The 18,469-nt window shown below is 39.1% G+C and overlaps 1 protein-coding gene across 11 annotated transcripts in view; it reads right to left on the bottom strand.

Moving 5' to 3' along the window:
- HDAC9 (histone deacetylase 9) overlaps positions 1-18,469 on the bottom strand; it is a 988,950-nt gene that overhangs the window by 375,928 nt on the left and 594,553 nt on the right. For all 11 annotated transcript variants that reach the window (XR_009494194.1, XM_059885810.1, XM_059885813.1 and 8 more), the window contains one exon: positions 5,833-6,096. Coding sequence is in view for 10 of the 11 variants with exons in the window: in XM_059885810.1 (XP_059741793.1) it covers positions 5,833-6,096 (264 nt within the window). In the remaining variant the exon portion in view is untranslated. The remainder of the gene's footprint in view (positions 1-5,832; positions 6,097-18,469) is intronic.

The following is an 18,469-nucleotide window of genomic DNA, read 5'->3' as shown; positions in this document are numbered from 1 at the left end:
GAAATAGAAATCAAAACAACAATGAACAAACATTTCACATCCACTAGGGTGACAACAATAAAAAAAAAAAGGAAGAAAGAAAATAACAAATGTTAGAGAGGATGTGGAGAAATTGGAACTCCCCGTGCATTGCTAGTGGGAATACAAAATAGTTTAGCCACTGTGGAAAACAATTCAGCAGTTCCTTAAAACTTAAACAGAGTTACCAGATGACCCAGTAATTTCACTCCTAGATCTATATACCATCAAACACTGAAAACATGTTAGAACAAAAATTTGTACACAAATGTTCACAGCAGCATTACTTATAAAAGCCAAAAGTGAAAGCAATCCAAATATCTATCAACTGATTAAGAAATAAACAAAACAATGGTACCCCACTCCAGTACTCTTGCCTGGAAAATCCCATGGATGCAGGAGCCTGGTGGACCGCAGTCCATGGGGTCGCTAAGAGTCGGACAAGACTCAGCGACTTCACTTTCACTTTTCACTTTCATGCATTGGAAAAGGAAATGGCAACCCACTTCAGTGTTCTTGCCTGGAGAATGCCAGGGACGGGGTAGCCTGGTGGGCTGCCGTCTGTGGGGTCACATAGAGTCGGACACGACTGAAGCGACTTAGCTTAGCATAGCATAGCATAGCATTAGGGCCCCTGGCAGCCTCCAGAGCACTGTTTCTGAGTCAGACTCTCACAAAGGGCTTGAAAAACATAGATTGCTGCACTCTTAAGACAGATTCAAAACCTCTGTGGGGTGTGGTCAGAATACCAACTGTCAACAGATTCCCTCAAGACAATCTCTATGCACCTTTCAATAGGAAAACCACTTAGGAGGTCTAGAACTCAAGACAAACATTCTTGTTTTTCCTTTTTACAATATCTATATTGACTTTTGTGGGCTTCCCTGGTGGCTCAGCAATAAAGAATCCACCTGCCAATGCAGGAGATGCGTGTTTGATCCCTGGGTTGGAAAGATCTCCTGGTGAAGTAAATGGTAACCCTCTCCAGTATTCTTGCCTGGAAAATCCCAAAGACAGAAAAGCCTGATGGTCTACAGTCCATGCGGTCGCAAAAAGAGTCAGCCATGACTTAGCAACTAAACAACAACAATCTCTTTACTAACAGCAGTGACCGAAAGAGGAAACTGCTTCAAAACAGTTTGGAAATGCTGATGGGCAAAGAGAGAGAGAAGAAAGCGCTAATGATTTCATAGCGCTTTGAAGGACATGAAAGGAGAGTTGTTGCACAAATACAGCTCAGTGGTACAGGCTGAGAACAAGGGCTGGTGTGGGATTGCCGAGGTTCAAACTGGAGCCAGACTGCCACTGACTGGGTGACCTTGACCTGATTTGACTTATTCTGTGTCCTAGGGCCGTCATCTCTACAATGGGACAATAATACTGACCCTGTAAGGCTGTTGTGAGGACTAATGTGTTAACAGGTGTAAAGTGTTTATAACAATACCGAGTACATAATATACTTGCAACAGTAAAAAATAAAAGTCTTCTTGTAAATCAAATGGTCTCCCAAAGTTGCATTGTCTAAACTCTACCATCTACAAGCCTTAAAGAAATTATTATAAAGTGAGAACAGACAACTTTTAAAACATAAATAAAGTCTGAGGAGTCACATTTCTCATATCCTGTTTCATTTGTCTGAGTTCTTTGATTGCCCCCCACCCATACTTTCCCTTTAAAACCCAGTTGGAGGAATGATAAATAATAAAGGGAATGGTAATCTACCCCTCAAACTTTTTCTCGTGTGTGTGTATATATATATATATGAGATTCTAATTGGTGATAATATAATCGGTTATAATTTGTAAACCTGGATTATTTATCATTGTTAACCCATCATTATATATCCACAGTTGTATATTTCTGTTAGTGGAAAAAGTCAAAAAGGAATGCCAAATTAAAAAAAAATACTGTTGTCCACCTATATATCTGTTGAGTAGTACTTTTCAAAAAAATTTTAGTATCTTAATTCCTTTTTAACATACTTTAGAAAAAAATAAGTATGAAGAAACATAATTTTTTTAAAAAGCTGTCTTTCTCAAAACTATATAAAGTAGCAGTCTCCATTTCAGCAGCCCACTTCACCAAGAAGGCAGGCCTTGACGAGAGGAAGAAATGTAAATGGTTATTCATTGCTGGTAAAAACTATTTTCTGAAGAAAATAGAAGAGCTTCTAACATTGATACATACTGAAACAGTCCCTTTACACTTGTGAAATCAGATGTATAGTATAAAATCATTATCTAATTGATTTCTCCAGCTTTTTAAGGATCTCTAGAGAAGGCGATAGCACCCCACTCCAGTACTCTTGCCTGGAAAATCCCATGGACGCAGTAGCCTGGTAGGCTGCAGTCCATGGGGTCACGAAGAATCGGCGGACACGACTAAGCGACTTCACTTTCACTTTTCACTTTCACACACTGGAGAAGGAAATGGCAACCCACTCCAGTGGTCTTGCCTGGAGAATCCCAGGGACGGGGGAGCCTGGTGGGCTGCCGTCTATGGGGTCGCACAGAGTCGGACACGACCGAAGCAACTTAGCAGCAGCAGTAGCAAGTAATCTTATAATTTTATAGTCCAAAGGCAGTTTTCAGAAAATTATGACTAGCATCAGTGATATTTCCCACAAGTCTGACCAAATTATCAAATTTACAGGCTTACAGAATGATAATCCATTTTGTAATAGTAAATGATATTAGCTACAGAATTAGAGTAGTTTAACTCATGTGACACTACTGAAGTTTAGATTACGGGAATCAGAGAATATAAGACAAATATTTTTAACTTATTGAACCAAATACACATTATAACAGATTATGAAGTAATGTTTTGCTTGCAACTGAGCAGAAGAGGAGCAATGAGCGTAGCTCCTGGATGTGTATGGTCCAGGCCCCTTCACCTGACTCAGGCTCCTTGTTCTTCACCCTACTATTATAACAATTGTTTCCATATAAAGGGAGGTCATTTAATTACTCTTTTCTTTATATACTGTCACTTTGTACTTGTAGGTCAGGTTCTTACTGTAATAGATATAACTATTATGATACAGAAAATTATTCATTTTAATATTTATGGAGTGTTTGTTATATTCAAGGGATTATATTAACCTTTTTAAAAAGAATTTTTAAAGTGACTGATACCTATTTATATAAAATTTTATATTTAGAAGTTGACATCAAAGATGATAACATATGAAATAGGCCACGCAGGGAAAATAAAACTGCAACAAATTTTACGTGTATCTGTTATCTGATAATGGCTGCTGTAAATTGGTTAAAGTGACTATTGTTGGATTTATTATTTTTAATGGCATTAGAAGTAACTGCTCAAAATATCTTTATTTTCTTGTTTCAACAAAGAATGGCAATATATTTTGGTATATGAGACCTACTGCATGAGTTTCAAATTCAATTAAATATATCAAGTTTACACAAAGCCATATGTATAAAGGGGATCTTTTAAAAAAAACTTTATTTGAGAAAGGAAGAGACTTATAACAGAAGGCAAGAAGAGAAACATACAAACAATATATTTACAACACAAAACAAGAGATCACCTTCAAGGGTGTAAATTATAATAAATACAGTAGATTTTAAAAGAGACAATTATCAATTAGTTCTAAGATTATTTAAGTCCAGCTTTCCTTTTCACTGGTTCCAGGTAGTTTCTTGATTAAATTCAAAGACTATCAAATTCAAACAATTAATGTCCACCAACTGTACTGATGAAGCTCTCTCAAATGACACTATAAAAAATAGGTTTTTTTTGTTTGTGATTACATATCTTTGCAGTAATATTATACAAAAGCCTGCTCAGCCACATGTTCCTCCCCAAATAAAATGTATTTTAAAAGATGCACTATCCCTTTTTTATGAGATTGCAAAAAGATTTTAAATAAAATGTATATTTATGAGATGGAAAAAATATAAAATTTTATCTTAGGAATGCCATATTTTTAATGCAAAACAACTGACAAAAAGTCATTTTAATCTGAAGGAATATACTAACCAAAATATGTTGGTAGTAGGAAGTGTTGCCTATTATAGCTATTTGTCAAATTATCGAAGGACTTTCATTATATGGAAAAGTTTTAAACTTTCTAACTTCTAGTTATGTTACTTTACTTTGAATGGAGACTTTTTAAAAAAGGATAATGTATCTTTAGCAGTAACCTTTTTTAAGAAATATTTTTAAATGTCACAGCAAAATGTAAACAACACGTGCCAGTAACATACAGTTATACAAGGTCTACATTTGGCAAAACTGTTATATCTCCTTTGAAACAGGATACTACACCTTAAAATACCTCGGATTTAGAAATATAAATATTTTAATAGAAAAAAACCTCACAAAGATTCTAGGTCATTTGGATTATCCATATTAAAGGGGTCTTAATACAACGAATCTTTAACTAGCTTAACAAAAGTAAACCTATAAAACAAGGTAAACATATCAAAAGAGAGTATGAAGGAAATGTTCCAGTGAAAAGCTTCCTTAACAATTTCCCTACTTGCGGTGTTATTTTCTTAGACAATAAATCAATTCATAGAGTGCCCTTTAAAAACCGACAGAGTAAAACACTATCCTCCGGTTTTTTTCCCTACATTCCTCAGTACATGAATCACTTGGACTTCCTGTTTCCACAAGGCATTTCCTGTTCAGCCTCATAGAAACAGTTTTCTGTAGAACAGCAGGAACCTGACAAAGAACTGACTTAAATAAACAGTCTTCTGTTGCCTTCAAAGTTGTTTGCATTTCATAGCATCAAAGGACATAGTCCTTCTGAAGGTGCATTATGTACAAGTAGATTCTTTTGTTAAACCTAACTTTCCTAATTTTTTATTTGCCAAAATAGTATGGTATACATTGTGTCATTATGGAATTATACTGAAGAGATCCTAGTGATAATGATGATCAAACATGACACATCTTCTTCTTTTAAACATGATTTTTGACTTCAGATCAGATAATAATCATACTGTTACTATTTTTTCCACAGCTGGAGATACAATGTTGTATCTGATTGGACCATAAAGCAGCACGTTAGTTCTTGCCAACATTTGCATCTGCTTCATTTGATCTTTTTCAATAAACAATGTCATCAAATAACACAGGATAAAAATGAAATGAGCAGTACTAGGTGAGACATAATGTGATATTTAAAATAGTGCTGTACTTTGCATCTATATATTTAGAACCACCTCTATTCCTAATATTTTCAACTGCAATCTATACAATAACCTAGGACTACTGGCATAGTAACCAGAACATTTCACTTAACAAAAAAAGATAGAGGAAGGAAGGGGCTGACTAACTTTAATAGGGTTCAAGACTGTAGTATGATACAGTATGTACAACAATGTGAAAATTGAATTCTACATATCAAAAAAAAATCAGTAACTAATAAAATGTTTCATTGATCAGACTGGAAAACTATCCAGCAGTCACTGACCTCAACAGATAAACTAAAACCAACAGTGAGTTCGTTTTCCTTAGAAGTAATTGGTGGGTCAGGCTTTGGGATGAATTAAAAGCCTATTAATCACTTGGATACTGATGTAGTATAATTTTAGTGTAACAGGTATTTCCTTAACAGTAGAGTTTCAAGAAACCTTGCTATCTATATAGAGATCAGTATATAGAAAGATCTATATATAGATATATCTGCATTAGTCAGAATCCTTAAACACTAAAGTCAAATCATTCAGAGATATAAACGGATAGGAAATAATATCCATTTACCAAAACCAGCAATGCATTTCATATTCAGATAATGACTTTAATTACAAATCCTGGAGCTAAATCTTTGCCTATTACCTGTTGCATAAAAGCAGCCTGCTCCCCAGATTCCATTTCCTGGATCTGAGCATCTTCATCACTGTCCACGGGTTCCTCCTTGACCTTCACAGCACCAGCTTGTCCCAATGTGTCATCCGCACAAGCACCGCTGTCACGCCTAGTGCTGTGGCCACTAGAGGGCGCTCTGTCTTCCTGCATCGCTTGGTCCCCCTGAAGCTCTTCCTCCGCTTCCTCGAGGTGACTGCCTGGTTGCTTCAGTTGTTCAATAGACTTCGAAAGCAGCTAGAAGAGAGTGTTCAGGGGTTCAATATTCAGGGGTTCTTGGCGGTAACACAGCAGTAATATACACTTTGATTTCCTATAATTCTACTTCAGTACACCTTGATTTCTAATTTCTGAGGATCATTTTCTGAATGAATTTGTATGCAATGAAATTCTTCAGTAATACTAAATCTGAAGCAGTCCCACCAATTCCATACTGTATTGGTGTCCTAGGCAGGGAATGAGGTCTTTAAATGTCTTTTTTAAAAAAATAGTTCACTGTTTAACTGGCTTAAAAAATGGTGGGAAAAGGGCAAATAATGAACTTTTCCTTTGGAAACCATGAAACTGTCACAAAGGACAGGTTGTAATGAATCAATTTAATCCAGGCAAACCTGAGAATTTTTTTTTCCCTAAAAGAAGTATAACAGAAATAATAGAAAGGTAATGAAAAACTTCCCCAATCTCATTTTCCAATAAATGGCAACCAGGTATAAGACAGAAGCACAAATTCTAAGAGTGTTTCTTGTCTGTTAATTTTCCTATACCTAAATGGTCAAATGATAAAGGACCTATGTATACTTCTGAAAAATGGAAATATTGACTTTGATATCTTGAACTTCAAAAAGATGCAGAATTTAGTGATAGCACAAAATTTTTTATTAATATCCAAATATAAATTAAAGAATACGAACATAACAAGGAATCATTTTTGAATTTGAAACTTATTATTTAGATCTTTTATTTTGTAAATGCCACGTCAAAAGTTCCTGCTTCCTAGGGGTGACTCTGCATCTTGTCTAGCCTCTGGATGTCTGACCACAGGGAGTATTTAATAACCATGATTTATATTTAATCTCTAGAAGTGTATGAATTATAATTTAAAAAGATAATTGGCAATCACCTAAATTGAACAATAGCAAAATGCCATGGTATAAAAACTTGTTACATGGGGAAAAATTCTCAAGATGATTTCATCTCACATAGGCCTTTTGTTTCATTTAACAAGGAGCCTACTGACTGGTTATCTCCAGATCCTGAACTGTGTTTCAAAGAGTGGTTAGAATTTCCTCCTGAGTTGGTGCCCATTTAAGCAACATACCAACTATTATGATGAGCAGCACGGTTAGAATACCAACACAAAAATCATGAATACAGACTTTTCTATGAAAAATTCAAATTTATCTCCCACTCACACCTATGTTTTTCAAAACTAGACACATCCTGTAGGTTTAGAATATATAAGGACTCAAATTTTGAAGGGTGTCTTAACCTCAGACTTTCCTCCACTGCTCACAACCTCAAATGGCCTTGCATGTGCTGACAAAGCCCTTCAATTTCACTGTAGTAAGAATTACACTGGGAATTTTCATTCATTTGTTCAGCAAGTATTTATTGAGTGCCCACTATGTTTCAGACACTCTGCTAGGCACTGGGGAAACAGCCATTGCCCTGCCCTCAGGGAGCTTTCAGTTTCGAGTGTTAGAAAGGCACCAAACACATGCACAAATTTATTCTTATTTTCAAGTATGGTAAATGAAAAAGGGAGCAATACAGAGTGTTATAAGAATACACACTAGCTGAAACAGGAGGGAGACGATTAGGAAAGTTTCACAGAGGAGGCTGAGACATCAGAGATGAAGGATGGACAGGAGGAGTTGGATGTGTGTGAGGAGTGGAAATCAGGGGAGGGAGCACTTCTGGCAGAAGGCACAGTGTGTGGACTGGAGGAGAGCCCAGTGTGTCTGAGCAACTGAAAGGTCAATGCGGTTTGAGCACAGGAAGACAGGGAGAGAATGCTGGAAGATGATTCTGGAAAGAGTGACCCAGTTTATAATATATTTGAGTTGTGAATAAGATTCTAGAAAAAGAAAATATAACTTAGGATAAAACATACATAAGACTGAGATTTTGGAGAAAAGAGACAATGCATTATTCCTGAATTTTGACTATACAGTTCACTTAATTGGCTAGAAAAAGAACATGTAACACCATAGAAAAGCAGCAAGGTTTTAACTGAAAAGCTCCAGGTTTATCTGGGACATCAGGGATAAGAACATTCAGTGACAAACATCCACTCATTCTTCAAGAGAGGTGGACAGACACAAAGAAAGAGATCACCAGCCAGGCTTGCTAGCTTGACCTCATCACTCACGTAAGACAACATATAAGAGCAGGTTAGAGGATTTTGTAGGGAGAAGACATTAAATTAGAAAACATATCAGTCAGGTGAAAGAGACTGCAAGAGTCCCTTCGAGACACTATCTTCCAGAAGATTGTTGCAATTTGTCTTCTGGATGTATGCTTGCTAAACTGTGGAAATTCCCCCTCTTGATACCCAGTTTAGCTGGAAAAGTTCATGGGAGCTAGTTCATCAGGGCTGATGAGCCAACGATACTGGTGGGTCAAACAGATGCCTTTACAAGGTGGTCAAAAGATCCTCCCCGTAAGAGCCTCTGTGAGGGCAAGAGGATAAAAAAGCAAAACTCTATGGATGTGTGGCTATAGGACAGGAACTAAGGGCCATTCATGAAGGTCAGCCAGGGAGCACGTGTGACCAGTGTCCAGGAAATGCCACGTCAAAAGTTCCTGCTTCCTAGGGGTGACTCTGCATCTTGTCTAGCTTCTGGATGTCTGACCACAGGGAGTATTTAATAACCAAGAGGAAGTCACAGATACCACCTGCTAAGTAGAAAGACTTTTCTGTTGCTATTTCTCTCCTCAGCTTCAGTTCCAGCATGGCCTCTCAGTGTCCTGACCTCATAACCGCCAAAGGTCTTATCCTCCACTCTACTTCCGCTCCCAGTGGCCTGGCCTTTGTTGGTGGCTGTACATGCTCTTAAAACCTCAGTTTCGGACATCATTTGTTTCCTCGGGCTCATCCTCAGAATATTTTGACCCTGACCACTCCTCACCTCTGCAGGGTTCTCCAAGCTATTGAACCTACCACATTTTCCCTGCCTGTCCCCCCCACCACCCTTGTTCCTCAACTTCCCTCCTTGCTAGACTGGGTTCCATTCTTCACCATTAAAAATCACTCCCTTATTACTATCTTCAACTCCCTTGCTCTTTTCAATATGGATTTTCCTGTATGAGTAAGACTTCCAACCTTGGTTAATATTAAGTCTCTGCCAAACCCAAGCAGCTGAGTAAGCTAGGAAACAAATAAACAAATTACAATCACGCTGAGTGTTTTGCTTCATATCCGTGATCATAACCCTCAAATGGACCCTCAGTGCTGACTGGAAATAACTACATTTCTCTAGCTAATTTTCTCTCACTCTCTCAATGACTACTTCAAAGTTCCTCCTTTCTCCTCAAACTCCTACTATCTAGACCTTTTACTCACTCCTGCTATTTTTGCTTATTTCAGTGAGAAAACAGACATTTAAAAATAGAGAAATTCAACATTCTGCTACCAAGCTGCCCCACTCACCCTCACATGCCCCACTCACATGACAGTGAAAGAAAGGTCTGCGTCCCTATCTTAGTCCAGCCCTCAGCTTAATGCTCTGGGTCCTGTCCATCCCTGCAATTTTCCACCCTGCTCTCCATCACTCATTTCCCATCTCTGCTGGAGTACTTCCACTTGGACACCTTCAGTCTTACTATCCATCTTAAATGTAACCTCCCTTGGTCCCACCCTCACCCTCTCACAAAAACAAAACAAAACAAAAAACACATTATGTACCTTCCTTCACAGTAAATCTCCTTGAGTTATTTCTCATTTCGCATTGTCTTCATTTTTCTTCTCACAGTCTCTTTAGAATTCACTCAAACTAGGCTTTCATCCTGGAGAAGGTAATGGCACCCCACTACTGGAGTAGGAGCCTGGTAGGCTGCAGTCCATGAGGTCGCTAAGAGTCAGACACGGCTGAGCGACTTCACTTTCACTTTTCACTTTCATGCATTGGAGAAGGAAATGGCAACTCACTCCAGTGTTCTTGCCTGGAGAATCCCAGGGACGGCGGAGCCTGGTGGGCTGCCGTCTGTGGGGTCGCACAGAGTCCGACAAGACTGAAGCGACTTAGCAGCAGCAGCAGGCTTTCATCCACACTGCGTGTGTGCTTAGCTGTTTCAGTCATGTCTGACTCTTTGCGACCCTATGGACTGTGGCCTGCCAGGCTCCTCTGTCCATGGAATTCTCCAGGCAAGAGTACTGGAGTGGGTTGTCATGCCCTCCTCCAGGGGATCTTCCCGACCCAGGGATCGAATCTGTATCGCCTGTGATTCCTGCATTGCAGGCAGATTCTTTACTGCTGAGCCACTGGGGAAACTCTAATTGACTGAAATCTCTCTTGTTAAAGTCAGTAATGACTGCATAAATACCAAATCCAGTGGCACTTGAAATCAGATATTAACAGGAGTAGTCAGGATGAAGCATTTTTGAAAAGAAAACATGTCAAAGCATCTTTGAAAGTAAGATTTGTATTACTAATGGTGGTGCAGCCAAAGAATAGACAAAATGTACGTGAATTTACTGAAATATAATTTCCCATAGATAGAAAATATGTCAAGAAAATCTTTAATACTGACAAAAGGCTGAGTGTTCACAGAATATTTCATATGTTCATTTAAACTGAAAACCTTTAACAGAAAATCTGATCTGTTAATGTACTCCTGAAGTCACTGGAGTACCCAGAAATCACATCATTTAGTCCATGAATCAAATTTGATCAGTATTTACCACCTCGTTGACACAGCGACACACACAAAAGTGTGTATAACGATTTCCAGTGTGCAACGCAAAAACAGTGCTGTTTGTCCCAGTGCCTCTGGCTTCATCTACACTTCTGCTGGACTTGAAATACGAGAGAAGGAAGCGCCAGCATGGATAATGCTGTGATAACTGGATGAGAAGGCCAGATGGCAAAACAATTTTCTTCTAAGGGCAGAATTCCTTAATGGTTTGTAAAAGAAACATTTCTTGATACAAAACAGTGACTTATGAGTGGAGATCATATAGATATAAAACGTTGGAGTTGAAAATTTTCTAACAACATTCTTCAAATTCTTATTTTATACAGAACGGATTTCATGCCCCCCCAAAAGCCAAATCATCTCCAGAAAAGACACCTAGAACATTTTATACCTTCCATTCTGAAACAGCTATATTCCAACGACAACTGAATTCATATAAACAATTCCAATGTCTCCTCTCAACTCCAAACTTACATAATTCAGCTGCTTGCCTAATGTTATCCCTTAGATCTAAAATCTCCAATAGGTATCAAAAACTTTAAGTAGCTCAAAGATAACCTTTATTCCATTTGTACCCAAATGTATTGATCACCTAATTTTCCTTCTTTGAGTAAACACCATAACCCAGTTGCACAAATCAAAAATCTAGAATTTATCCTTGTTTTTCTATCACTTGTCTTCATAAATATCTGAAAACTTAATTTGTACTTAGCAATAAAACTTTGACACGTTTCGCCCCCGCCCCCCGCCTAGGTTATAAAGTGAATGCCAACATCCACATGAATAATAACTATGTCTTTATCACCATTTCTGGAATAAAATGTGCTCTTTGTGAAGTTTCTAAAAATACAAAAGAAATAAATGGGATCTACTGGAGACAATTTTGCAAACTACAAATGCATAGAGGGAGTTAATCTAAACTTCTTATTTTATTTGAGGTATCTGACTCAAGCTGATTTTGCTTAAACAGTCAAATTTGCTGAGTGGAAAAATTAGCAATTAACATCAAGAAAATATGCAAACAAAAGACTCAGAAGATGCACCTGCCAGGTTTGACTTATTTTGGATTTTAAAAATAGAGTTACTTGATGTGATTTGCAAGTTTCTGACTATTTACAAGGAAATCCAGCATTTGGACTATGCTGTGCTCTATGTGTTTTTGAACTACAACTATGACCATTACCAAGAAGGTATGGGTTAACCCTTTTCTAATTTGTACTGTCGCTCAGAGGCCCCAGCTACAGGGAGGAGCTGTCTGCTGACTCTCAGTGGGGTAGCAGGGTCTCTTTCTGGTTGAACATCTGGAGGTGATCCCCCAGCAAAGCCAAGCCATTGCCTTGCTGGCTAGAAAACACAAGAAGAAACATCTGTGTGACAGATAAATGTGTATGCCTGTGTAATCTCGGCTGAGGCTCCATCTGTAAAACACACCCTGTGTCATTCGTCTGACACCAGGTGAGTTACTCTGGTGGGGAGCCCAGCTGAGATGAAGAAGATGAAGGCTGAGCTGCTGCTTCTGCTCCTTTTATCTTTGCTCACTCTCATCCGTCAGTGTGGCTCTGTATTCGCCATGCTGTGCGTGCATGCTCAGTCGTTTCAGTCGTGTCCGACTCTTTACGACACTATGGACTGTAGCCTGTCAGGCTCCTCTTTCCATGGAATTCTCCAGGCAAGAATACTGGAGTGGGTTGTCATGCCCTCCTCTAGGGCATCTTCCATGCCACTGTATAGCAAGTGTCAGTTCAGTTCAATTGCTCACTTGTGTCTGACTCTTTGCGACCCCATGGACTGCAGCACGCCAGGCCTCCCTGTCCATCACCAACTCCTGGAGTTTACTCAAACTCATGTTCATCGAGTCGCTGATGCCATCCAACCATCTCATCCTCTGTCATCCCCTTCTCCTCCCACCTTCAATCTTTCCCAGCATCAGGGTTTTTTCAAATGAGTCAGTTCGGTATAGCAAGTGTACCGAACACTAAGAAGGCTGCAGGCGGTACATGGCCATTCTGAATTTGTAGCACACACATACAGGCTCACACTGGAGATTTTACAGACCAGACAGCATGATCATTTATCCAAATCTCTAATACCTTCAAGTATTACAACTTGATTCCTCAATTCTTATCAATCCCTGCCAGGGTAATAAATATAGCAAGTCCATAATTTCAATGTTTTATATTCCATGTTGAAAACTATATATTCTATTAGCAAATGGTGTAAAATTCGTTAAATAATATTTAAAGACTGTGCTGCTAATCTTTACACCTTAACCCATTTAATTCAATGTGTAAGTTACATTGTTTGATATAAGTCTAGAAGCTAACATAAGCATAGCGCTTTTGAATAAAATATCTTTAAAAATTTTTTATTTTTAAATTTAGCCACAGAAATCCCTCATGTCCCCACAAATATTTTCAGAAATGAATATCAAACTAAGCACAGAAGTATATAAGGAGTAAATCTGTTTTGGATAGACATCTGATTTTCTGAAATTGTCAACAAATCATTCAGCACAAGTGTTTGAATTAAACTATGCAAAATGACCTTTGATCCTACTCATCACTTTCTTATTTTGCCTCAGATTTTAAGACAGATTTTCTTGGGGAATGGCAAAAGTACAAGCATTTTTTTTTTCTTTTAAATACATGTACAATACTTCTTTCAGAAAATAAAACCTTTCTCTTAAGCTCCAAGGAAACTAGATTTAAAAATAATGATAAAATTCTGTCTCAACTCACAAATAGATTAGGTTATGTACCAACTGTTCTCAGAAACAACATGCAGAGTTTGGAGGGCTTTCAAATCGAGAGGCCTACTTAGAGAAGAACTCTGACTCAAGACAAAATACTCCATGTCATTCTGTGCACTTTAGGGAAGAAATCAGAAGAATAAAAGTTAAATAACAAGAGAGAAAAACTTTCTAAGTACTGGTCCATTATTCACATTTATTAAAGGTCTAAACTGAAAAACATCCTTTCTTGCCAATACTGAAGAGATATAAAATTAATCTAGGGTCCAAGTGCATTCTTAAGGAAAGTGTGTTCATTTTTATAACTTTAATTGACTGTCCAAAACAATGCCTGCAATTAAAATACCCTTTATTTGGCTTTTAAAACATCCTAATATTCCAATAACTGTTCACTTCCAGAAAGGAGACTAAAAAATTTCCTCCTCCCAGCTAGTTAAAGTTACCCATTTTTTTTACTCCTTCAACAAATCTTTATTGAGCACTTGCTATATATGCCAGGCCCTGGGAAGACAGTGGTCAGTTAGGCAAGATCCTGTCTCAAGGAGGCTCTTTAGTTCTTCACTTTCTGCCATAAGGGTGGTGTCATCTGCATATCTGAGGGTATTGATATTTCTCCTGGCAATCTTGATTCCAGCTTGTGCTTCCTCCAGCCCAGCGATTCTCATGATGTACTCTGCATATAAGTTAAATAAGCAGGGTGACAATATACAGTCTTGACGTACTCCTTTTCCTATTTGGAACCAGTCTGTTGTTCCACGTCCAGTTCTAACTGTTGCTCCCTGACCTGCATACAAGTTTGAGTGAAGAAGAACTAAAGAGCCTCTTGATGAAAGCGAAATAGGAGAGTGAAAAAGTTGGCTTAAAGCTCAACATACAGAAAACTAGGATCATGACATCTGGTCCCATCACTTCATGGCAGATAGATGGGGAAACAGTGGAAACAGTGGCTGACTTTATTTTTCTGGGCTCCAAAATTACTGCAGATGGCGATTGCAGCCATGACATTAGAAGACGCTTACTCCATGGAAGGAAAGTTATGACCAATCTAGACAGCATATTAAAAAGCAGAGACATTACTTTGCCAACAAAGGTCCGTCTAGTCAAGGCTATGGTTTTTCCAGTGGTCATGTATGGATGTGAGAGTTGGACTATAAAGAAAGCTGAGCGTGGAAGAATTGATGCTTTTGAAATGTGGTGTTGGAGAAGACTCTTGAGAGTCCCTTGGACTGCAAGGAAATCCAAACAGTCCATCCTAAAGGAGATCAGTCTTGGGTGTTCATTGGAAGGACTGATGCTGAGGCTGAAACACCAATATTTTGGCCACCTCATGCGAAGAGTTGACTCATTGGAAAAGACCCTGATGCTGGGAAAGATTGAAGGCAGGAGAAGGGGACGAAAGAGGGTGAGATGGTTGGATGGCATCATGGACTTGATGGACATGGGTTTGGGTGGACTCCAGGAGTTGGTGAGGGACAGGGAGGCCTGGTGTGCTGCAATTCATGGGGTCGCAAAGAGCTAGACAGGACTGAGTGACTGAACTGAACTAAACTGTCTCAAGGAGAAATAAAAAATAAACAACTGAAGAGTGGAACTTAATGTGACAGTGAACAGTGGGGAAGGAGTAAGTGTGCCTAATCTGCATGAGCAAGGAAGGACCCTCTGAAGAGGTGAGGTTTGAGCTGAGTATTAAGAATACCTGGAGGTTGAACATTCCACCAGAACTGTGACTAGCAGTTCGTTTCATGAGATGGAAGGAGACTGACTGCCCACACACCAGACAGGAGGCCAATGTGGTGGGAGCTCAGCGGGTACAGGAAGGGAGTTGGGAGATAGGGTCAATGAGGGGGCAAGAGCCTTGTGGGCCCCTGCAAAGATATCTGGATTTTATCCTACAAACTATAAGGAACAAAACTGGGGACTTTTAAGCAAGTGCTTGATGCAGCGTGATTTGCATTTGTAAAGGATTGCTCTGGAAGCTACCTAAGGTTGGATTTAGGTGGGCAAAAGTGGAAACACGAAGACTGACTTTTGAGAACATAAAATCCCCAGCCAGACTATTGCGGGCATTTCTTAACTACAACACAGATGAACTATTTTTCCTTCTGTTACATCACTGGGTAATTTTATGCCCTTTCATATTACATAATAGGATTTTTCCCCTGATAACCTCCTTCCTGATCTTCAGTTGACAGTACACTTTGAAAGTTTTCTTTTTTCCTTTCTTTAAGGGTAATGAATAGTGGCACAGTGAGGAGAGGCATGCTAGGTTCCTTCGCTCGCCCTTTGATTACTGTTTTTGGACTGTGTCTCAGAATAGACAAGGTCTCAGAGCCAGGGAGCTTATGATCACTTGACTGGTAAACAGCTCGCTTTCTCCCTATTCATCAGTCCCTTGCTCTGGTCAACTGGAAAACAGTACCAGTACTCTTTAAAAAGGACAACCAAGAAGAAACCCCAACAATAAATGTCATGTGAAAAATGCCATGGGCTCAGTGTAGCCAGACTTTTCAATTTTTCATCAATGCCAGAAATCTAGATTTGTATCTGAAATCTTTCTTTAAAGATTGAGTGCTTTTTAAGACACTAGGCAGCCCAAAGACATCAGTTCAACGGAATGGATCCAGTCCATAGACTATCAGCTTCTGACCTCGGCAAAGGTTCCCTTATGCCTCTTCTTGCTTGAACATTTTATGGTTTAGATCATTTAGGGCTGATGTCTACATGCTCTTAAAACACACCATCCTTTCTCTTTCTAACTTATTTCACTCCGTATATTAGGCTCTAGGTTTATCCACTTCATTCAGTTCAGTTCAGTCGCTCAGTCGTGTCTGACTCTTTGCGACCCCATGAACCGCAGCACACCAGGCCTCCCTGTCCATCAACAACTTCTGGAGTTCACCCAAACTCATGTGCATCGAGTCGGTGATGCCATCCAGCCATCTCATCCTCTGTCATCCCCTTCTCCTCCTGCCCCCAATCCCTCCCAGCATCAGAGTCTTTTCCAATGAGTCAACTCTTCACGTAAGGTTTAGGACTACTCAAATATGTGTGTGTGTGTTTAATCTGAGCAATATTCCATTGTGTATATGTACCACAATTTCTGTATTCATTCATCAGTCAATGGGCATCTAGGTTGCTTCCATGTCCTAGCTGTTGTAAAAAGTGCTGCAGCAAACATTGAGGCACATGCATATCTTTCGACTATGGTTTTCTCAGAGTATATGCCCAGTAGTGGGATGGTTGGGTCATATGGTAGTTCTATTCCTAGTTTTTTAAAGAATCTCCATACTGTTTTCCATAGCGGCTGTATCAACTTGCATTCCCACCAACAGTGCAAGAGGATTCCCTTCTCTATATCCTTTCCAGCATTTATTGTTTGTAGATTTTTTTAATGACGGCCATTCTGACCTGTGTGAGGTGACACCTCATTGTAGTTTTGATTTGCATTTCTCTAATGAGTGATGTTTTGGAGAAGGCAATGGCACCCTACTCCAGCACTCTTGCCTGGAAAATCCCATGGATGGAGGAGCCTGGTTGGCTGCAGTCCATGGGGTCTCGAAGAGTCGGACACGACTGAGGGACTTCACTTTGACTTTTCCCTTTCATGCATTGGAGAAGGAAATGGCAACCCACTCCAGTGTTCTTGCCTGGAGAATCCCAGGGACGGGGGAGCCTGGTGGGCTGCTGTCTATGGGGTCACACAGAGTTGGACACGACTGAAGCGACTTAGCAGCAGCAGCAGCAGCAGCAATGAGTGATGTTTAGCACCTTTACGTGTATTTTTTGGCCGTTTGTATGTCTTTATAAATACTTTGGAAAAATGTCTGTTTAGGTCTTTGGCCCATTTTTTGATTGGGTTGTTTGTTTTTCTGGTATTGAGCTGTATGAGCTGCTTGCATACTTTGGACATTTGCTGAGTGACATATGGAGCTCAACCCAGTGCTGTGTGAAAACCCAGAGAGAGGGGTGGGGTGAGGAGGGAGATGGGAGGGGTGTTCAAGAGGGAGGGGACATACGTATCCTTGTGGCTGATTCAAGTTGAGGTATGGCAGAAACCAGTAAAACATTATAAAGCAATTATCTTCCAATTTAAAAAAAGGTATAACAAAGGTATAGGTATAACAAAGGTTTAAGGTATAACAAAGAAAAAACAATATACCATCCTTCATACTTTTGATTTATTTTATGTTCCCTAAATGGTCAAAATTTTTACTTTGCCAGGGGTTGGAAGTAAGAGTATGAACTGACTACAAAGGAGAACACAGGGCTATTTTGGAAGTTGAGGGAATAGTTCTATATCTTGATTGTGGTGATTATATGATGATGTGCATTTGTCAAAAATCATTCAACTACACAGCAAAAGGAAAATAAATTACAGTGTGTTAATTATACCTCAATAAAAAATTCAATAACTCATTGTAAAGAATAGACTTTCGGACTCTGTGGGAGAAGGCAAGGGTGGGATGATTTGAGAGAATAACATTGAAACATGTATATTATCATATGTGAAATAGATCGCCAGTCCAGGTTCGATGCATGAGACAGGATGCTCAGGGCTGGTGCACTGGGATGACCTTGAGGGATCGGATGGGGAGGGAGGTGGGAGGGAGGTTCAGGATGGGGAACACATGTACACCCAGAGCTGATTCATGTCAATGTATGGCAAAAACCACCACTATATTTTAAAGTAATTAGCTTCTAATTAAAATAAATTTAAAAAATTCAATAACTAACATAATATTGTTCCAAAGAGAAAAACAAGGTCAGCTTCATGATGAATACAAAGATACAACAGATAGCTGGAACAAAATTTAGTGGTCTGGTTTACAACAAAGTAGCTTGATGTAATACTGAGGGAAGTGAGAAATGTGTGTCTTAGAAATATTCTACTACTTCCAGAGAGCTACTTTCATTAACAGAATGAGGAAAATAGAACTTGGTGCT

This window comes from Bos taurus, chromosome 4 (genome assembly GCF_002263795.3).
Source record: "Bos taurus isolate L1 Dominette 01449 registration number 42190680 breed Hereford chromosome 4, ARS-UCD2.0, whole genome shotgun sequence".
Classification (NCBI taxonomy): Eukaryota; Metazoa; Chordata; class Mammalia; order Artiodactyla; family Bovidae; genus Bos; species Bos taurus.
This window is presented reverse-complemented; position numbering and strand designations above follow the sequence as displayed.